This window comes from Azolla caroliniana, unplaced genomic scaffold (genome assembly GCF_043228905.1).
Source record: "Azolla caroliniana isolate FFs.n. ecotype wild unplaced genomic scaffold, voAzoCaro1.0.p SCAF_1, whole genome shotgun sequence".
Taxonomy (NCBI): Eukaryota; Viridiplantae; Streptophyta; class Polypodiopsida; order Salviniales; family Salviniaceae; genus Azolla; species Azolla caroliniana.
The window spans coordinates 25,963,397-25,985,783 of NW_028230436.1; the positions used below are offsets into that span (position 1 = coordinate 25,963,397).

The 22,387-nt window shown below is 37.6% G+C and overlaps 3 protein-coding genes across 5 annotated transcripts in view; 2 read left to right on the top strand and 1 right to left on the bottom strand.

The window, feature by feature from the left end:
* Window positions 1–22,387, top strand: part of LOC147869283 (uncharacterized) — an 87,392-nt gene that overhangs the window by 61,592 nt on the left and 3,413 nt on the right. The gene's annotated exons all lie outside the window — the stretch shown is intronic.
* Window positions 7,341–15,785, top strand: LOC147869284 (wings apart-like protein 2). Of its 2 annotated transcripts, none has more exons than XM_087328044.1 (13): window positions 7,341–8,525; window positions 10,609–10,708; window positions 10,814–11,159; window positions 11,444–11,556; window positions 12,214–12,339; window positions 12,600–12,693; window positions 12,849–12,893; window positions 13,178–13,455; window positions 13,533–13,795; window positions 13,936–14,083; window positions 14,210–14,310; window positions 14,506–14,587; window positions 15,070–15,785. In XM_087328044.1, the coding sequence occupies exons 1-13, from the start codon at window positions 7,540–7,542 to the stop codon at window positions 15,145–15,147; spliced, it is 2,760 nt and encodes a 919-aa protein (XP_087184170.1). In that variant the 5' UTR covers window positions 7,341–7,539; the 3' UTR covers window positions 15,148–15,785. The 2 variants fall into 2 exon arrangements, with proteins under 2 accessions (XP_087184170.1, XP_087184169.1); XM_087328043.1 differs by having other exon boundaries at window positions 7,342–8,525; window positions 10,808–11,159.
* On the bottom strand, window positions 16,975–21,602 carry LOC147869285 (protein ROOT INITIATION DEFECTIVE 3-like). Its single transcript, XM_087328045.1, has 8 exons — window positions 21,091–21,602; window positions 19,941–20,051; window positions 19,573–19,706; window positions 19,307–19,472; window positions 18,106–18,290; window positions 17,849–17,973; window positions 17,325–17,539; window positions 16,975–17,219 (listed from the first exon to the last, which is right to left on the bottom strand). The coding sequence occupies exons 1-8, from the start codon at window positions 21,505–21,507 to the stop codon at window positions 17,073–17,075; spliced, it is 1,500 nt and encodes a 499-aa protein (XP_087184171.1). The 5' UTR covers window positions 21,508–21,602; the 3' UTR covers window positions 16,975–17,072.

The following is a 22,387-nucleotide window of genomic DNA, read 5'->3' on the forward strand; positions in this document are numbered from 1 at the left end:
TACAACATGTGGCGAACGACACCAACGCATATGAGATGTGGCGGAAGCTGTCGGGCCTCTACGAGAGGAAGAATGCGTTGAACCGGACCTCCCTGATGAGGAAGATAGTGAACCTCAAGTACCGGGACGGCGAGAGTATGGTGGAACACGTAAGCACGTTCATGGGATTCGTGAACCAGCTTGCGGCGATCAAGTTCCCGTTGGAGGATGCAATGCAAGCCATCATCCTGATGTGTACATTGCCGGCAAGCTGGGAGAACTTGGTGGTGACTCTCAGCACCTCCTGCACCGAAGATAACTTGTCCCTACAAACGGTAAAGACAAGCATTTTGAACGAAGAAGCGCGTCGGAGAGATAAAGAACCGGCCTCCGATCCGAAGATGCTGCTTACCGAATCGGATCGGGGAAGACAACGGAACCGGAGTCCGCAAAGACGGGAGAAGTCGGGGACCCGGTCGCAGTCAAGAGGAAGGCCCACATGCTTCCACTGTGGGAAGCCGGGGCACTTCCGGAAGAATTGTCGGCATTACCGAAAAGACAACGGAGCCGACGACACCGATTCGAAGAAGTCTTCGGAACGGAACGGTGCTTACCGGGGAGCCACGGACCGGAATGGTTCGGATCGGCGAGGGCAGGACCGGAAAGGAACGACGGCACTCGCGGCAAGTGAAGAGGAGATCATGCTCATCACCGAAGAAGGTGAACTAAACATTGCCGGCGATGAGACTACCTGGGTGGTCGATTCCGGAGCGTCGTTCCACCTGACCCCGGAAAGAAGATACTTCTCATCCTACACAGCCGGTGAGCATGGCTGTGTTCGGATGGGAAATGAAGGTACGTGCCGGATTGCCGGCATAGGAGACGTGTGGTTGACAACCTCGACCGGATGCAAAATGTTGCTGAAGGATGTCCGACACGTTCCGGAGGTTCGATTGAACCTGATTTCGGCCGGGAGGCTAGACGATGAAGGCTACACAGGTAGCATCCGGAACTGCGTAATGAAGTTCAGCAAGGGGAGCCTGATAGTGGCTCGGGCCCGGAAAGTCAACACACTGTACCTTATGAATGCCTGGTTGTGTCCGGAAGAGTTGAACGTGGCAGCCGACACTGCCGGTGAGCTGTGGCACAAGAGACTGTGCCACATGAGTGAGAAGGGGATGAAGAGGCTTGCAGAAGACAACCTTATTCCAGTGAAGCATGTGCACCTGGAAAAGTGCACCGATTGCCTGGCCGGTAAGCAGAACCGAACCTCCTTCCACTCAAGGCCACCGACGAGACGTAGCGCACCATTGGAGTTGGTGCACACTGACGTGTGTCAAGTAGAAACGAAGTCACATGGCGGAGCCCAGTACTTCGTGACATTCATTGATGACCACAGCCGGAAGCTGTGGACGGCACCGTTGAAGACAAAGGACCAAGTGTTGTGCGTCTTCAAAGAACTCCACGCGAGAGTGGAAAGGGAATCCGGCAAGAAGCTGAAAGCGATACGAGCGGATAACGGAGGGGAATACCGGGGGCAGTTCGAGGAGTACTGTCGCTCGAAGGGAATCCGGCTCGAGTTTACTGTGCCGAAGACGCCGAACCTGAACGGGCTGGCCGAGAGGATGAACCGGACCATAATGGAGAGGGTCCGGAGTATGCTGGCGCATGCGAAATTACCCAAGGGGTTTTGGGCTGAGGCAATGTCGACGGCGACATACGTGATAAACAGATCACCCTCAGTACCTTTGGACGGAGACACGCCGCAGAGAGTGTGGACCGGTAGGGAAGTATCCTACCGGCTTCTGAAGGTGTTCGGGTGTCTCGCATATTTGTGTTACTCCCTCTTGGAGAAAACATCTTTGATTACTCCTCCTGAGTAATCGGATCAAGGTATTGTGCTACGAAGGAGAGTTGAAGTTATAAATCCCTACCGAGATCGTTATCCGAGTTGTTACGAGGTATATGGACTTCCCTATACTCATGGTACCTACAGGCCGTTATTTGAACTGTTCCACTTGTATGGAGTTACAACCAGCAAAACTAGAAAGGTATTACGTGGGATCGGCTACAACCGACCCTCCAATACGCCTTCCCAACTTATATATATGTACATCAAAATATAAAGAGATAGAACACTAAAGTTGCCCACAAAAATATATTCGATTAAAGTGTAAACACACAAATACAAGTACCGAATATTATCGGTAAAGCACTCACTCTGTATCCCTCTATTCCTGGCCTAGCCCCTCTTTTCCCCTTCCCTTTTGTTGGGAATATGTCCCTCCAGTGGGAGGATGATCTGATAGTTCGGAAAGCCGACAGTCGAAGAATCGGAAAACAGGAGCCGAGGCCGATAGACCAAGGCCGAAACCGGAATTGTGTAAATAGCCAACTCGGGAGACTATATTTGTAAATTGTCTTAGTGTGCGCCCCATGAGGGCTACGTATGTAAATAACCAGAAAGTTGCGTAAGTATATATGCAACTAGGGCAAACATGTTGTGTAGAGAAGTATGAACAGAGTTAGAATTGTAGAATGAGAGAGTCGCACCATAGTTGTGTGTGTAACAGCAGACGCGAAGAGCCCTGTGCGGCTGATGCACTCGTGAGAGAGTGTCGTAACCTTCTCTACATTGTATATCCACTATTTGTATAGTGAAGAATCAATTCCCGTGGTTTTCCTCGTTTTAGGGTTTCCACGTAAGTCTCTGTGTACATCTGTCATTTCTGTGTGATTCGTATTTCAGCGCATTATTTGTCTATTGTGATCTATTCTGCGACGATCTTCCAACACGTTTCATGTTCTCCAATACTCGATATATAGAGTCCCCTATGCTCAGCAATTTCCAACCGTTCTTCCTAAATGCTTGGCTCCCTTTGTTCAGTTGCTAGTGCTCAAGCCTCCTTGATTCGTTTCACACCTTGTCACACTTGTCCCACTGGGTAACACATGGTATGCGCTTTCGATCATAGTTGTTAAAAAACACATATTCTATGTTTAGAATACATTTTCGAATACTTTGAAGTATTCTACGTTTTAGAATTGCCATTTTTCAATTTTTCACATATTCTACGTATTCTAAGAAGTTGACTACTATGTATTCTACATATTTAACATTTCAAAAATGTTTTTATTTTTTTTATTTTAAAAAAATAATATTTAACGTGTTTTACACGTATTGTGTGTGAAGTATTCTACACATATTATATGTTATGTATTCTACATGTATTATATGTTAAGTATTCTACAATAATGCTTTGGATGTATATAAGGTATGTACAAATAAATGTATGAGAGAGCTACGTTTAGGGTGAGGAAAATGTGTATTGAATAAAGTTTTGGTTCATTAGTAGGATAAGAGGGTATTTGGGGAAATTATGTCCTTCTTTTAATTCCTGATGCCCTCATAAGTTTTTGTGTATTTTCTAAAGTATTTGCAAAAATCATCACATCGTCTCCATACAACAAAAGCATGAGATTATATTCTTAATGATAACTTCCTCAATACTTTATTCGTTTGCAAACTTGGCAACCATTTGTTCTAATTCATCAAAGCGTAGACCAAATAGAGTTTGTGAGAGCGGCATCCTTGCTTAACATTGATATGCTATTGGAAAATTTTGACATTCTATCGACCATATGCTTACAACATATAACCTTCTCATATATTTGAAAATTTGCAAGTATATATTCACACAATACCCCAAATTCTTCCATGCACTTCTAAATATGCTCACAAGGTATCAAATCAAATGTTTTTTTGAAAACTACAAGTCAACAATATAAACCTTACATCTCATGCACCTTTAGATTCCATTAATACTCTAATGGTAACAACATGATTGATGATTTTATGGTGTTTTCGAAAAGGAACTTGTCCATAAGCCCTTTTATCTCTCTTTTTTTGGATATGCACTTAAATTTGATTCCATTATATAATAGTTTTGTTATAAGTTAGCAGACTATGAATGTCTGATAGTTGTTTACATTTTTATATCTCCACCTTTGCATAAGTTTGATCCAATTTATACTCCAATCATAATGCAGGTCATGTTGTAATGCGTGATTAAACATATGATTTTGTTGAGATATCAAGCTCAACTAATTTTAGCCATTTAGTTAATCATGTAACTTAGTAGTTACCTAGATAGAATCTAGTTAGTGTGTTGACCTTAAATCTTTAAATAGGACCTTGTACTTAGGTGGGATACATTCTAGATCCTCCACTCCCAAGTACATTTAATATAGGACTTACACCTTTGTACCCATATTCTCCTCACACATGTATCCTTGCACATGATATCTATATATACCTCATTGTGGGTATTTTTTATGATGCTTAATAATATAGAGAAAAGTGTTTAACTACGCTCTTGCTAATCATCCCCCATCTTGTCTTATTGCTCATAAAATTGTTCTTTCTCTCTTCCTCTCACATACACACACACATCACATAATCTTTCGTTGCTTAATCACATACATGATTAACTATTCGCATAATTAGATATTAATTAACCCTTAGTTAATTACCTAATTATTAACAAACGTATTCATGCATGTGTTTCCTTTCTAGTCTATTTGATTGTTTTAGCCTTTCTACTGTGAAGACCTCTTGCATTTCAAGAGGCCAATTTATTAAGCCCTATGCATACATCTTTAATCGTAAAGAATGAAAGCATATGTGAAAAAGAACGACAACTCAAATATGGTTGTTTGATACCTTTAACGACCTTCTCATATTCAAACATTTTCATATATTTGAGGTCAATACATAAAATTATATGATCATTTGTCCATCCACCAAGTGAGAACATGTGTATGAAATCCAAGATACCCTTAGAAAGTGCACATTAAGAATCATACAATTTCCATTGTGTTCTTTACAAGCAAAATCATTAGTGTTCTCAAGTTTTAAGATACACCATTTGCAATAAGCATTAACTATACTACTACACATTTGTAGAACTTCCCATTTTGATCAATTGAACCTTTTCCATTCATAGAATACTTAGCCTCAGTGCTCGAAAGAGCCATTGTCGGCTGCTTCTTGTTGCTCCACGCAACAACTACGCTACCTACAGAAAACATGAAACCAGATGTTGACCGTCGATCCGACGCATCACCGGCCCAGTCGGCATCTGTATATCTGACTAGCTTCTCGGTTATACCATGTTGGTATAACAGTCCCTGGTCCTTAGTGCTACTAACATAACTCAATATACATTTGTATATCTCTTCCATCCTTGTGATACGTGGAATGAAATATTGTTGTCCATCAAGTTGCTAACTTCTTGTATGAGAATTTGTGTCACTAAAAACAATAACTCCCCCTTTGCTTTTGAAATACGAAATATCGTCTTCTAGATTGGTTCCAAAAAAAATCCTTATTTTCTCGTTTTCATTGATTTTCACCTCGTTACTTACTCTCAGCCACCTTTTCTACTAACATCATGATGACCTCCTTGTTCCCACTTTGATTAGTTTAATGCGCCATGGCGAACTCTCATTGTCACAATCACCAATGGTAGAGGTGTTCGAGGAGAGAATGTAATGGATGATGGTAGTAGCATGTGCCCCCTACATCATTAATTTCCTTCTCAATACCTTATTTGCATGTCACATACCCATGCTATATGTGGCTTAGATGTCTACAATATATACAAAGTGCAATTGTGGATTGTTGCTATTTTTTTGGCTATTGAGCCAAATGGATTGTAGTTTTTGTTGATTCTACATGTTCCCTCATCATGTTTCATGATGTCAACTACCCCAACTACCAACCCGCCCTAGATAGAGTTTTCTTTGGAACCTGACCTTGCGCTTAAGCCTCGAAGAGTTAATACCTTGTGTTATACCTACAAAGCTATATAAAACTCCATGTCATGCTAATGGTGCATGTTAAAGGAGTTCAATGTTTACTCCCTCAAATGCCCTTGTACTTGGTATAAGGTACAACAAGCATTTGATTAGAGCTCCCATAAACTTGTTAGGGACTCGAACTAGGACCAAATTTTTGTAACCACTTTTATTTGCACATACTGGTCACATGGATAATCTCTTGGTTTTTTTCTTCTATCTTTTCTTGGATATTCTTCCCCTAAATTTGAGGAGATTGAGTATTCGTCAACAAATTCATCATCAATTTTCTCTCACTTTTTCCATAAGTTGTTGGTTCTCAACACTTGCCACTCCACTAATCTGGCCTTCTCTACAATTTCATTGAAGTTCTTTGTGGTTCCCACACTCTTTGTGTTGACTCCTACATACCCAATCAAGTTTATGCCATTGATAACTATTTGCTTATTCGGTGGCTTTATCGTCTCTCTACTTTCCTATTAGAGATTATTTTTAATGTTACAAGCATGATATGTTACGGGCATGACCATAATTTATCATGCCCATAACACTTCCACATATTTGCCATATGGTTGTGAGCTAGACTTATCCATCTTGAAACCTTAGCATTTTCTAAATTTGTTAGGAAAATATAAGAATTGGAATTAGCAATGCCATTCCATTTCTGTCTTCTCGGTCAACTAATCCATTTTCATCTCACCCATTAACATTTATGTGGCCCTTGGTGCAATAGTCAATACCTTCCATCAATGGTCGAATCTCTTAACCTTTGGTAGGAAAAGTGAGTTAGGTTGCAAGCTATGATATCTCTTCCTTTGTTAAAAGTTCACCTTGTTGTGTTTAGTGATCATGTTTCTGTTATCTACTCAATAATATGCTTATGATTAGAGCATCAATGTTCTACATCAAAGCAAAATGACTCGGTGTCTTAGACTAAAATGATATGGAGATTCTTACTACAAACAAGTTTTCTGTGGCATACACCCAAGACACTTATGTAGTGATCTAGCATGCTAGTATTGGAATCCATTCTAGCTTTACTTAGGTAGAGGTGGAACACCCAACATTAACATAGACAATCATTCACCCAACAAATTTTTGTTTTGTTTTTGGTCACTAACGAGTTCATGCCGCAACACAATATGTGTATCCTTTTGGAAGAGTTCTTATGGACAACAAATAGAAGTGAGCGGCCCATAGTATGTCCAAGCAGTAGGGCGGATCGATGGCCTTATGGTGTGGCGGGCAATGGCCAATGGTTTCGAGAGGAGTCAAGGCCGGCATGGCATGGGCGGGACCTTCGGCCCAGAGAACCAAATGCCCAACCAAGCCCAAGCCCAAGCCCAAGCCCAAGCCCCTCCCCTGCCTGCCTTAGCAAATGAAACAAACTAAAGATGATCAAGGGACTTCTTTTCCTCTGCCTCTGCATCTCTGTCTTTGTCTTTCTTGAACAAGGAAGACATATGTGATGAATTCAACACAGTGAGAGAAGAAGAGCAGAACACACACACACACACACACACACACACACACACACCCTCTCACCCTAATGGGAAGAAGCTCAGACTCTATTCATCAAGCTAACAGCTAAAGCAAAAGTGTTCCTCTTGTTTTTTGCCAGAACAGGTAGAAGAAGAAGAAGAAGATTTTGCCTCCCCTGTGTTCACTTCCAAATCTCCTTTGCCAGAAAAGTTCAGGAAAATGATCGTCAGGACTTACAAAAGAAGGAATCGGAGCGAGCATCTGGGTTTACAACCGCATGCAAGCATTCCTTCTTCTTCCGAAGACCATCAAGGATTTAACCTAACTCCTCCTGACAATCCGATTTCACAGAGATTAACAAGCAAACTCTCTCAAGTAGGCAATGATGTTATTGTTGATGATGATCAGAACAATTTAGACCCATTTCGCTTATCTTTCTCTCACCCTTCATCACAAGCTTCCCCAGACAAAGGAGGAGGAAAGATGCTGGCGTCATCAGTGTGGAAACATGAACCATTAGATAGAGGTGATGACGTCAGCCTATGCAAGGATAGTTCCTGCGTGGTATCAGAATCTTGGGACTGCAAGGTTTCGTCTCGAATGCAATCAGAATCTTGCCATGAGAAGGTATCGCCCTCTTCGTCATCTGAGATTCCTATATCACACAAAGGTAAGTCCCTTACCTCAGCTGGTCAGAAACTGATTAGGGCAGAGAGTCTCTTGATTAAAGCTAAGAAGAGAACAGATCGTGCCAATTTTGGAATAGATAAAATCAATAAAGAGATGGGTACAATTGATAAAGGGAAACATTCATCATTGTTGCCGGGCTCATCGGCCATCGTGAATGATATCATGAAAGGCTCAGTTATCAATTCTAACCTTGCTATGAAGAAAAGCACTGTTAGCATTAGAGAAGGGAAGATTTCTATCACTAGTAGAGATGGATATGTCCAAGCAATGGATACATTGTCAGCAATGGAGAAAGGTGTAGAAGGTATAAATAAAACCTCATCTCGGATCGCGATCACTTCTACGCTTTTGGAAGCTCAGGAATCTGGAGAGATGATGGAACACATGGATGAAGTGAACTTTGCTATGGATGGGCTCAGTCCAGGGCAGCCCTTACGAACCCGAAGAGCGAGCCTTATCTCCATCCTGTCTATCTTTGGTACCAGACAACGTCGCCGCCTTCTTCGAACACATGGGTATTTACCCTATGGATCCATAATGTCATTACATCACAATTCATCTTTTTGTTTTGTTTTGGGTTTGTTCACAGCCATTTTTTTATTTTAAGATGCTAATTTTATTTTATTTTTTGTAATGTCTTTATGTGTATAGTCTATGTTCTGATTAAGTTACTAATTCATTTATTCAAAATGAATATCTTTGAACTCATGGGTATGACCCAATCATCACACTCTTACTTGTTTTCTTGTATTTCATGTGGTTGTAGCTATGATCTGATCGAGCTGGTAATTTCTTTCTTTGGACTCATGGTTATGAACCCATCATCGCATCACATCCCATTTCTTTTTGTGTTCTATTTGTGAATAGCTATATTTTGATGAACCTTCTAATAGTCAAACTTATATCTTCAGACTCATGGCTATGGCCTAATCATCACATTTCATCTTTTTTTGTACTGCATTGTTTTCATAGAAATGTTTTCGTTTTAAGTTGCCAATCTCTTTCTTTGCATTTAGAAATGGCCCCATCATCACATTCTATCTCTCTTTTCCAGGCATTTCCCTCAGTGCTGTTTTGCTTAACCTGCTAATATCTTTCTTGAAAAGTTTTTGGCCCCATGAACTTTCCATCTCTATTTTGTTTGGTTTGCTCATAGCTGTGTTCTGATTAAGTTACGAATCTGTATCTTTGAATTTTTTTTCTTGAAACTAATGGGTATGGCACCTCATTACACTCGTCTCTTTTTTGATGGGTTTGCTAATAAAGATATTCTGATAAAGTTACTAATATTTTCCTTGAAATATCTTGGCAATTTTTGCTGGAGAGCTGCACTGGTTCATGTGTAGCTAGCATAATCTACATTCTGATTTTATAAGTGGCACTAGTTCCCCCAGAATTTTGCCAAAAAATTGCATCAGTCCTTATGACGGGGTTATGTCCTGCATGTTGCTTGTTCCTTTCTTCAAAATTTGGCCAAAAAGCTGCATTGGTTCATGTATCATTAACAAAACCTAATATGGAGAATGGTTCTCAACATGTAAGCTATGTGATTGTTATATACGCATGAGGAGATCTTGGATGGTTCTGGAACTTGCAAGTAGATAATATCTCTGTATATTGCTAATTTCATTGTCACGTTTTCTTAGCAAAACTGCCTGAAAGGTTACATCGGTTTATGTATAGCTAGCAAAATCTAATATGCATGAAACTAGTCACACATGTAAAGCATGATATTACTGTCATTAGTAGACATTACCTACCATGAAATTTGTACCTTGTTCATGTAAACCATGTTATTATTGTTCTCAGCAAATATGACCTTTGCTCCTATTAAGAAGCAACTACTAGGTTCTGTTTTATTTTGACAAAATCTTATATATTACTATTTTCCTCATTGAGTTTTTGTTCCTTTTTTTTCTGAAAAGCTGATCAGTTCTATTGCTTGTGGCCTCACTACTGTTCAACATCTTACATGTAGGAACCTTTTCTCTGCATGTAAACCAGGCAACGATTGTCCTGAGCTGATGTGTTCTAACTTCTGTTAAGCCTGCCTACTAGGCTTGAATCTGACAAAACTTAAAAATCCTACCTGGAATTTTGATTTAGGTATTTTTTTTCCAGCTAATGATTTGAAAGTTTATGATTTGCATATGTTGACCTAATATTTATGAATGCTCATCTGCAACCAGCTACAGTCTGGTTGCTTCCTATTTTGGTGGTTATGTTTATTCATACACTCTCTTTGTTAAGGTTTTAGTTTCATACTGTGTAGTACAAAGGTTAACAATCTTGCACCTTATAAGTTGCATCCTTGGAATATATATTGCATAAAGTTGTTCAGCATTTTATCCCAAGATCTCATAATGACTGCCTCAGATTCAAAACTTGTGAAAATTAATTTTTTTCTTGAAGTACCCATTGTTTGTGGAAAACTTAAGTGATGCGCCTATTAAAAATTTGAGCCTATTTCTCCTGTGAATTAAGTTGTAACTTGTAAATTTGTATTGAATGTTAATTATAAACTAGAAATAATTCGTTCGAATTTTATTCTGTTGTGTATCTGTAGATGATGTTTACTTCTTTTTTTGCACTATACAGGATATTAAAACCAGTATTCGATGCTGTCTTGACAGTTCCTACAGATGATTCTCCAACAGCACTTGCAGCTGCAGCCGTACTCTATCTTATGGCATGTGATGTATGTGTGATCAAATTCTCTAGTTTTAGACATTTGTAAAATACTTGTATTTTATTCCCAGGATTATTATTTTACTTTCAATGGTCTTTTTGCTTGAAGGGCCAGGATGAGGATTTCTTAGATTCACCTGATTGCATAAGATTTCTTCTGAAATTGATGGGTCCAGCACGTCCACCTGTTCAGAAAGAAAGGTTGTCTCTGGTTGGAAGCAGATTACTTGCTTTGAGCTCAATTCCAAAGCCGAGCAAAGCTGAGCCTTCATCCACAGCTGTTGAACATGGGGGTATTGTTGAGAAGGTCAAACAACTTCTTTCCACCACAAAGGGATGGAGAGATGGAATTATGACACTGAATGATCATAGTGCATCCTTTCCAGCAGAAGCCCTTAGCTCCGAGTGGTTGGTCTTATTAACTTTCGAGAAGGCATGCCTTTCAACAGTAGTGCTTGAAGGTGTCATTTACTTCTCATAATTTAATCAACATTAAGACTTTTATGTTTTTATTAAACGGGGGAAATATGTGAATTTTGAAAAAGGGAAACCCCAAATTATTGCATATTGTAGGTTGATTATACATTGTTTCAGTCTTTGATTTTCCCTTGTTGCATTTATGTACAGATGAGTTTGATTGTAAAGAAAAGGGTAGATGTACACATAACAGCTTTACTGTTTGTTTCACTCACTATTCAGATTTTAAATCAAAATTTTTCCTTTTTGGATCTTTCTCTTGAACTAGACAATGCGGGATCTGTTAAACGAGTGGGTGGATGTTTCAAAGAAAGGTTGCGGGAACTTGGAGGTCTTGATGCAGTTTGTGAGCTGGCCACAAGTTGCTTCCTGAATATCAGAGTACTGCTTTTCATATAGACTATGTTTACAATGCTCGTGTTTATCAGTATGAATTCATGTTGGTTTTCTTATACATCTTTGAGATAGGATTGTAATTCAGACAACAAAAAGATCACAACTACAAGCTCCAAAGTATAGCGATGATGATTACTCCATTGCTAAATGAAATTGGGGAAGCATGAATATTTATTTCGTCTCTGAACCTTGTTTTAATGGGTTTTTCCTTTGCGATGAGGCTGGATTCATCATCCAAGTACAGTTCAAACAAAAACATTTTGAAGTATGAATATTTATCGTCTCTGGCCCTTGTTTTTAATGAGTTTTTCCTTTGCGATGAGGCTAACCTGATCATCCAAGTACTGTTCAAAATATTCAGTTCAATACACAGGATCCAAGTTTTATTCATCGCTGAAATTACCTACTTCTACATTTTAAGTTTATCAAATGATATATAGGTTTTAAGAATCTATAGAGGAATATTTTGGCTATGGAAAAGAGAGTTCTGCCCTTTTTCACTATTAAGATTGAAACCATCAGGCTTAGCAGTTTTATAATCATAAATTTAATGTCAAGTGAAGTCAAAATTACATGTGCACAGTTGGGTCTAAGTGTAAATAATATAAACCACTCTAAAAATACAATCTTTATTTTGGACAGAAATATATGGATACTAATATGAAGGTGCACGACAATGATATCAGGAATGAGCCGAGAGGAATTTGTGTGCTTTTAAGGTGTTTGAAGGTTATGGAAAATGTCACATTTCTCAGTGAGAATAATCAGGTATCTTCCATCATAAAACACGTGTTAAAGTTCTTGTGCAAATCTGTCTAACTTATGAAGAATAAACAATCAATAGCTAGTGGGAATTCTATTTTTGGGACTGAACAAATGGATAAAAGAAAAGATTTATTAGTTATCCATGGAAACGGTTGTATATTTAATCAACCCTAATTGTGGATTATGCCAATGCCAATTGGAAATTTTGTAATGGTTTTTGTGTACATTTTTATTCACTTACATTATTCATGGAACTTTCACAGAAGCATTTATTGGAAAAGTTAATGTCAAAGGATGGTGGAAATACACCACGTACCTTTATTGCAGTTGTCATTAATACCATCAATATGATATCTGGTTTGTATAGCTCTCTTAGTAATTTTGGACCTATCTCTGCATGGAAAGCGTTGAGTTTTTTTTATTGTTTAAATGTCTTCTTTTATAGGAAAAAGATGCTGATACTTGTATTTTACTTAAATGCACTTACAAAATAATTTTCTCGCTTTAAGCAGATATCATCTTGACAAGAAGACATAAACAAGAACTCACATATAATGGTAAACACTATAGCTTACCGTTGATATCTTCTATACGCAATTAGTTTTTAGGCATCCAATGCATATTTTTTCATGTTTAATAGTATCACATAAATGTGCACACATCTTTTTCTGAGCTCAAGGGCACATCCTCCACTCCATAGAAATTTACTTAAGATGTTTCTTTTAAGATTAAGTCATAATGCCTTACCAGTTTTTGTGTTTCCAATGTTAATAATATCTTATCTTCTGCTTTTCCTGTTATTATATTATTTAATTAGCAATACTGACGGATACACCTTCAGGTATTGAGAGCAGGATATTGGTACCAGAAAAAAGAGCATTAGAGCCAATGAATGAACATAAACTTAAAGGAAACTTTGATTTTGATGAGTTAGATTGGAGTAATGAGGAAGACAACAGGAGGAAGACAGAGAGTTTCAAGAGGCAGAAGATCCAGCCAGCTGCAGAGAGAGGTATTGATAAAGCTAAATCAGTTTCTACTTCAGCAGTACAGAATAGTGATATGGATGGTGCAATACATGATAACCTCCTTGAGGATGCCCTGCTGTCGGCAGCAAAAGTGAGTGCCTTTTGATTTGGCTTACTATCTTAGAGGCTATCACTGCAAGATTATTCACATGAATAAACAAGGTGCAGGTCCTTATGAATCTTACAAATGACAATGATCTCGGGTGTCGACAAGTGGCTGCAGCTGGTGGGTTGGATGCCATGGCCTTGCTTATTGCGAATCATTTCCCTTCGTTTCAGACCATCTGTTGCAAATCCCATAAAAGAAAAGCTGAAGAAGAGAGTGATAGAATGATATCACGAGAAACTGATGTTGCCCAACAGGACCTCGATCTTCTTGTTGTTATTCTTGGTGTATTGGTCAACATGGTAGAGAAAAATGCTAGCAACAGGTTCAATGCTATTTTTAAATACATGTATTCCCAACAATGCACATTCTTTGTATATGTATTGTAGGCAAAGTGCCTAACATGGTAAATGATGTACAGCTTTTGCAATCAATTTTCTCATTGCACTAGAGCTATGTTGGCAGGGGGAGACTGGCTTCTTTCAACATTGGTGAATCTCTTCATAGTATGAATGAAGAGTATGGAATCATCAAACTTCTATGTGGTATTTTCCTTAGCAAAGAAGGTGTTGATAGTGCCATAGAATCAACCAGAAAGGATTCCATATCTGAGGTTCCACCATACACATGAATCTTGTTTCTCTTTTTATGACCATATAGGAATAATTTGGATTGGTATGAGGTTTTTAATTAGGAGGTTATGTATCATCTTTTATTTTCTTTATGTTCATGAAAACAGGTTGACGCTGAGAGCAGTCTAAGGCAAGGACAGAAAGAAGCAGAGGATATGATCGTAGAAGCATATTCAGCATTGCTACTCGCATTTCTATCAAAAGAAAGGTATTTACTTCTTAAGACTTACATATGTGTTCGGTTTTTATGGTTCATCATTTTACCCATCATGTAATCTACAAGAATTTCAATCAACTGTCTAGTTCTGAATGGTTTCTATCCCTTATACACTATCTAGATTCTACATGAGAACATCTTTATATATCTCAAATAGTGAAAACTATTTTTCGTTTCGTTTTGCAGCTTGACTGTTCGTGATAAAATTGCACAGCATCTTCCCGACGGGAACCTTAGTGCACTTGTACCTGTGCTGGAACGTTTTCTGGTAATGACAAATATAACCATAATCCTATGTATGTACGCATGATGTGCATTAATGATTGATGCTGATGAAATTATTGAGTTGAATGTTTTCAGTTATTATGCGGGCATGTTATAGCTGTTGAGCATTTTTTTGTTTGACTATTTCAAATGAAGCAAGTTCATTTTGTACCATGAGAACAATCAACATTTTAATATTCTAATTGCATATTTCATCTACCAAGCTGTCAACAGCCATAACCTACTTAGTGAATCTTCATCTGCTTCACCCTGATAGATTGTTAGGAAGAAAAAACCACACATGCTAAGCCATTTGATGACATCATTGAAGCTTTTTCCATGCATCCACATTGTGTCGATGTTTGCACTGAGATTCTTGAGAACATCCCTGCACTATACATGTCTGTATATGACTGAATTGCAAGTAAAATCTTTGTTCAATAACAATACTTATCAATGTGCTTGTGTTCTTGATGATGATACCAGGATTTCCATCTCTCTTTAAACATGCTGTCCTCCGGAACACACGAACTGGTTCGAGAGGTCATTGACTCTTGTAAATAGGCCAACAATTCTGATAATTGCTTCCAGGTTCTTGACTCTCATGATAGCTTCTATTTCGTCAGTTTTTTCTATGCAAACAGCTGAGATCATCACTATACCTAAAAGACAGATTATAGGAGTTACTATAAGATATTCGCTAACTCAAATGATTGGGAACTTTCAGCTGAACAGTTGGTCTAGATGTTACAGGGCTATAATCAAAATCTTCCAGTTTTGTTAGTAAAAAGCTGGGATACATGAATTGTTTAAAAGCTGAGGTCTTTAGGTCTTTTTCACCAAGAAAACGCAAAGATAGTCTGAGCAAAAGCTTGAGTTCAGATCTTAAGTGCAAAGTGAACATTTGCTGGAAATACTTTGCAACGTTGGATTCCACATCAGCAATTACCAAGGATGCCATGCTTTCATAACATATATCTTGTAGCTAATTGATAAAGAGGATGTGATACTTTTAACCGTGCCCCTCACACCTAGGTGTATGGATTCATAACAGTGTGTTTTTATCAATTCTGAACCCTGCACTTTTTCACCTCTACTCTTCTTTCCTACTAGCCAGCAAGACCTTTTTGTAAAAGTGGAAACCCCACATTGCAAATGAATCTCTTTGTATAGTAATAAAAGTTCATTGGTTCGAGATTAAAGTGTGTTTTGTTACCATATTACTCCTGTTCAGTCAAATCAGAATCTATGTGCTTTATTTCAATTTGATTTGGAAAGAAAAGCTATTTGTAACTAGATCTCAGTGAAAGACATGTTTTTACATGGTGCAATTTTTCCTAGACTATGGTGCATGGCATAGTTTTTACATGGTGCAAACTAATTTTTCTTACGAAGCTAATTAATTGTGTATCCAAAATTAGTTTACACGTGCCTCTAAGAAAGCTCTACAGGTAAAGATGTTAGTAATCAAATTGTCATAACGAATTAGAATTTACACGGGGCCATTTTTCTTATATGAGTATCATAGAGGTAAATTGGTCATAGGCATAGTCACATACTTTAACATAAGTCTTTATTTTTTTAGTTTTCTCCCTTGAATCAAATATAAAGATAGCAAAACACATCTAGGAACAAGATATACATGCTAAAGTAGTGAATGAGTAACCAATGGTCATGTAAAGAGGTTTTCGGCCGCCCCTTATTCAACCTTCCAGATTTGTTTTCTACCATCTGGAAATCTTAAATTTGCTTGTGCATTTTCAAATCATTTGATGATCCATTACATAACAATGGGTTTCTATGTATGGGAACTTATGATGCATCTATTTGACCATTTCTACATGAGGTTTTCAACTGCCCTTTGCTCAGACTTACAATTTATTTTTTACTTTCCGGAAATCTTAAATTTTCTTGTACATTTCATCTCACTTCGCTTCTATGTATGGGAAGCCACGGTGCATCTATTTTGTGAACATTTCTTGTCAATCAAGTTCTAACTAGTCGCTTCAACATGATGTTATATTATTCAGGATTATTAGGCAAGTTTAATCAAGTAGAGTAATTAAAACATATTCTTGTTGAGCCAATTCAAAACATATTATTGTAGGTATATAATGCATCATACTGTGCTTACGATTTTAATGAGTACAAATAACCTTCACTTTCATTGGAAATTTATAGTTCAACTTTCATTCAAGCTAATCTTAAATACCTTTTACTGGTTTTTAGTGCTCCTAACCAAATTTTGTTTTCTGAATTCCTCCACATAATTAAGCGATTGAAATGGACAGTATTCAAGGGTAAGCAAATGAGCAGAATATTTATGTGGAATGTGATCCAAAACTTTTAAATGTCGAAATGGGGTTTTCATTATATACATCGGGATTCGGAAGGGTTCCAAAAAGCTGCCGAAGCCACCTAATTGTAGACCTCAATGAAGATATGTACAATATTACTGTTATTCGCTAACGAATATGCTAATCAAGGCTTCAATGGTTAGGTCGGCGTAGTTCTGCATACAGTGCTTTTAACAGTTCAACCTGTTGCAAGTACTCCTCATTTATCTTGAATGCCTGAGTATTCTTCTCCTTCAATATAGTGATCTTCATTCCCAATGCAGCACAAGTTGACTCGACCTGACAAATAATCATGTTAGACAAAATATATATCGCAAAACGACCAAAATCTTCTCTTTACATATGTCAAGACTCAAGAGTATATAATTGATTACTTATTCTCACCTTAAGATCAATGAGTTGCTCATTAAGAGCTTTGGCACTAAAAATAACTCTTTCCTCATCATCAATGGTTGACACTCTGAGGAGTACGGTCGGATCATCTGTCAGAAAACTTGACTCTGTTTTTGAGATTCTTACAGAGGACAGTTGTGCTGCATGGATTGTTCTACCCTTGGATAAATAGTATCGTGGGATCATCAAGAGGTTTGATACAGGACCTGCACAACAGTTGATCAGCTACAATAATGATACAATGAATTAGGCAAACCAACATGACATTATGTGCGGAGAAGCAAAATAATGTGAACACAGCCTCAATCAAAAAATATTATCCACCAGAAACTATTAACATATTTGTTTTGAGTCTAAAAAGCGATCCGTTCAAACCTTAAATACAGTTATGTTTATCGGGAAAAAAACATCCAGTGTTTTGACTGTTTGAGGATGACTACAAAACACAACTTATTGCTAAAAAAAAAACTAGCGAGAGCTAAAACTGATAAACATACAGATGATGACTGGTTTACCTTTGATGTGAAGCTCTTTGATAAAATCACCACAAGGAATACCCCACACTCGTACAACCTTGTCCTCAGAACCAGATATCAAATACCTTCCATCGGTGCTGATTGTAAGCGCAGTTACTGAGCAACTGGCTCAATATTAAAAGTTAAAACAACCCAAATGCGAGTTTATTACAGAATCAAATCTTCCAAAGATTGATCCACAATTTTTCATTAATTTTTTAACTCTTTTTTTTTTGTTTAGAGCATGACTGTCTCACCTATGAGCAATGAGCTCATTCATTTCACGAGTAGATGAATAGTAGGGATGTAGAATACAAATAAATATGCTCCCTGTTGTTGTTCCTAAATACAATAGATTCACAGTTGGATGTAAAACAGCTGATGTAATGGCTGACTGCAACTGAATAGATTGCAAGAGCTTCCCAAGTCCTAGACCCCATACCTGCACCGGTATAAGTTAGCATCAAAAAGAAGATTCCAGGGATCTGGACACTAAAAAATAACAAAATTCTTTATGGATACCCACAGATTTGCTCACCCCAAACAATGTTAAGCCAAATATGTAAGAGCATTCTCACAGCAATAGAGCATCACAAATATCTATGCAAAGCCCCATGTAAAAGAAAGAAGGAAAGCAAGTATCAAAACATAAACTACAAATTTGAACATATACTTAGTGTTTAATTCATAAGTTCAACTTTGATATGATAAAAAAAATAACAAGAAAAATCCACTCTTCTCAGGGAAATGGATCTCATCATCCACTTTTCCTTCTATTCAAGTAGTAAATAATCAGATGAAATACTGATCTGCCTTTCATGGAGAAGAGAAGACTATCCATCATTTCTTCAACCAAGTATCCATACCATGCAAACAATGACCATGGCATGTATACATCAAGACAAACGCAACATTTATTTTTGACCGTCCTTGCATGTAGCTAACAGGTTGGTTATCAATGCCCTCGTTATATAGACATCACCATGTTTTATCAAGTAAGTTCAGGTTGTGATTGATCATCAAAAAATGTCTAACAATTTGGGATCACGAACCTAGAGAAACTTTGCATGTTGATAAATTGAGCAGTAATCTCTTAAGCATGAACAAAACAGCAATTCTAATTCTGATGGTCATGACAAATATAGAGAACAGCAACTCTAGTTCACGATTGTGTTTGCAAACTTATTAAGGAAATACTTCTTAGTTTTAATTCATGTGCCTTACAAGGGATTTGATGAACTTTTTCTCAAAGCATCCGACACTTTTGAAATAATACAAATGAAAACACCATAAGCAATCGAGAAAGGGATATATATGATACTAAAAACTAATATGCTAAGAAATAGATACATACATAAAAAAGAATATGCATTTGTTCTCTTCCAGGATATATATTCCCGAGATAGTTATAAAATAGCCATTGAAAAGAGAAAGCAACTTCAAGGCTATTATTTCTACCTTGCATGTTTGATCTAGTGATGCAGAAACCACTACTGCATCTGATACACCCGCACCGACAACTACAGCTGACACAGGTGCCCTATGGCCAGACCATCGATATAGAAAGAGCTTTGGCATTGAAGATGATGCCATTTGTAACTCTTCAGCAGATCTATCCAATATGCTGCATATATATTTTTACCACATGTTTAGTTTTTTAAATTCCTATTTTGAACTTCACAGTTAAAAAATCAAGAAAAGTAAATGTCAAAAAGGCTATTTACCGTATGAGAGGCCACACTAGTACAGTACCATCATCAGAACCAGAAATCAAAAGAGAATCATCGTGAGAAAAAACAAGACAGCTGACTCCCTTGTGATGTGCTGCCCATATGGCCAATAACGTCCAACTTGAGACCTAAAACAAAGTTCCCAAATAACGTTCATATGTGTCAATGGTACGAAGGAAAATCCTGTTCATGATGGTACATATATCTAGTGACTAACTATTATATGTACATGTACTCACTCTCTCATACAGACACAAATAATACCTAATGCAATAACTTCTTCACACACAAAGATATCTATTACATTTGAGATTTTCAGGCCTGAAGAAAATAGGTTACAATGTCGGTTTCAGAGAACTCACTTCCCAAAGATAAATCTTTCCAGATATGCTGCCACCAACCATGTAAATACCATTACACGTACATGTGAGTGGTATGATTGGCTCTACTGGATACTTCCTTTCGATTTGAACCTGTGATTCAATTTTTCTGAAATGAATTATAGTTCGTCGGAATTGATGAACGATTAAGACCTATATTAATTAATATTATTCATCCACGATATGGATTGTATGAGCCTCATTAAATTGAAACCCTTCCCACAAACCAAATAATTACTACTGAGTTATATCAACATCAAAATTTGTATTGAACGCTTATAAATAAGTTACCACAACTGCCATAACAAAAATATTGAAATACTGAAACACGAGCAATTTTTCATAAATCGAGCTGAAATTTTACATTCAATCTCTAATATGAATTCCTTACAAAAGCATAGATTGTGATTGCATTCAAGGAACACCTTCAAAGTTCATTTCGTAATCCTTAGCCAAGAATATCCAATAAGAGCATATATTTTATGATTGACATCAAGAAACTGGATACGCCTTATTTATTCAAAGGGGAACAGTGTGCATTTGATTTAAACTCACTTCAAACTCTTCAACAACGGGAAAAAATGATATCTTGTAAATCTTAAATGTATTATCCTTTTTCCAATACCATACTCAACTAGAATGCTACATATATGGCCTATACTTTCTGACAGAAAATCATTTGTAAATGCATGCCATTAATCATAAATGCATAAATACACCATTATTGATCTAGAATGCTATTCGTTTATACCTTTCCTAAAATTTTCTCTCTAATCTTAAATATTTCATCTTGTCTTTCAGACAGCATCAGTATCATACCCCACCATCAATACTATTTCTAGATTAAAACACCTCTTTAGAAGTGCCATATCATCTTCGCATGTTTCTGCCCTGTGCGCATACCTGTGACCTACCCAACCCGCACAAAAAAGTTAGAATTTTGAGTTTTATGATTTTTTGGGTTTGGAGGGAGCCGTATGGTTACTGTGAGAGACGTAGGGGATTAAGATAAAGGTGTAAGGGTTGGGTGTTAGTGGCTATGGATTTAGGGTTCAAGAACATAAAGATTTAGGGATGGTATCTTCACACGTCTCTCTTCTATTGCAGCATTGGAAGGAAAGAGTAAAAATACCTTGTGAAGTGCCCAGAAGAAGATTTCGCCACTTCCAACAGATCCTGTTCTCTGTATCTGTGATGACGCAAATAAATTACGTCCAAGCAAAATCAATCCGTGGCGAGGACAAGCACATTTCACCCCATCATTGTCTTCTTCTTCTTCTTCTTCTTTTCTATTTCTGAGGAAATCCCAGCACAAGATGCCCACATCAGCAGCAGAAGAAGAGATGAGCAAAGCTTCATTCTTCTCACAAAAAGAAGGCAGAATAGAAGAAGAAGAAGAAGACCTCTCGATGGACATGAAAAGGTTTTTGTTTTTAGAAATCTTGAAGAAAATCAATGAAACTGAAAAAGTCTGAGAGCTAAGGTGCGTCGGAAGCTTCTGTATTCTTTCTTCTTCTTCTTCTTCTTCTTCTTCTTCTTCGTCTGCCATCGGTTACAGATATGGACCCAAAGCAAAGCAGAAGCTTCCATGGCAACGGCAGACAGATTCTCTCTGCACACTCTCACACACGCGCGAGACAGATATGAGCGATGCATTTTAAAAAAAAACAAAAAACAAAACCATTATGTACATATATACTTGGGAGACAAAGACAGAGTCAGAGACAGATTTGCTATATACTACATTAAAAGCTGCTGAATCTTCTTTCTTCTCAATTCATAACTGCCCATCAATCAGACAGACAAACAGAACCCTATAGATTCCCATATGTTTTAGAATTAATCCTTCTAAGTTCTAACTATTTTTCCAAATGATAAAGTTATATATGGGAGGGTTTTTTGGTATGGAGAAGTAAGCACATACATTGATGATAAAAGGTTAATTTTAGACCTATAATTTCCCCAATGACCTAGTTAATTATGTGAATTGTTGATGTACATTCTATTCAATACAAACAAAAAAAATGATGTGATGAGTATGACACAGAAATTATTAGGCCTATCTAACAAGTCCTCATGCTTTTCATGAATTAGATTATATGTTGAGCATGTGAGAAGTAAGCGATATTCATCTTGCACTAGGTTTTCATTGATGTCTTTGTATTTTATCGAGCGAGACAAATTGCCTAGATGAATGTAGCTCGGATGGTAAGGTTGCCCGATGGAGATTAAGAGGTCATGGGTTCATTGGCATCCAATAAATTAAGAGGATATGTATGAATAACTGTAGAGAGGTTGGAAAATTGGACCTATGGTAAGGTTGCCCAATGGAGATTAAGAGGTCAAGGGTTCATTGGCATCTAATAAATTAAGAGGATATGTACGGATAACTAGAGAGGTTGGAAAATTGGACCTAGGGTTAGAATTGG

Bases quoted from the DNA above. Each gene is read 5' to 3' on its own strand.
- LOC147869284 (XM_087328043.1), top strand. From the start codon at position 7,540: ATGATCGTCAGGACTTACAAAAGAAGGAATCGGAGCGAGCATCTGGGT. The intron at 14,084-14,209 runs GTTCCACCATAC...TCATGAAAACAG, and splicing joins GAAAGGATTCCATATCTGAG to GTTGACGCTGAGAGCAGTCT. The intron at 14,588-15,069 runs GTAATGACAAAT...TGATGATACCAG, and splicing joins CTGTGCTGGAACGTTTTCTG to GATTTCCATCTCTCTTTAAA.
- LOC147869285 (XM_087328045.1), bottom strand. From the start codon at position 21,507: ATGGCAGACGAAGAAGAAGAAGAAGAAGAAGAAGAAGAAGAAAGAATA. The intron at 20,052-21,090 runs GTATTTTTACTC...ATTGAATCACAG, and splicing joins TCTTCTGGGCACTTCACAAG to GTTCAAATCGAAAGGAAGTA. The intron at 17,220-17,324 runs GTGAGAATAAGT...ATTATTTGTCAG, and splicing joins AGCAACTCATTGATCTTAAG to GTCGAGTCAACTTGTGCTGC.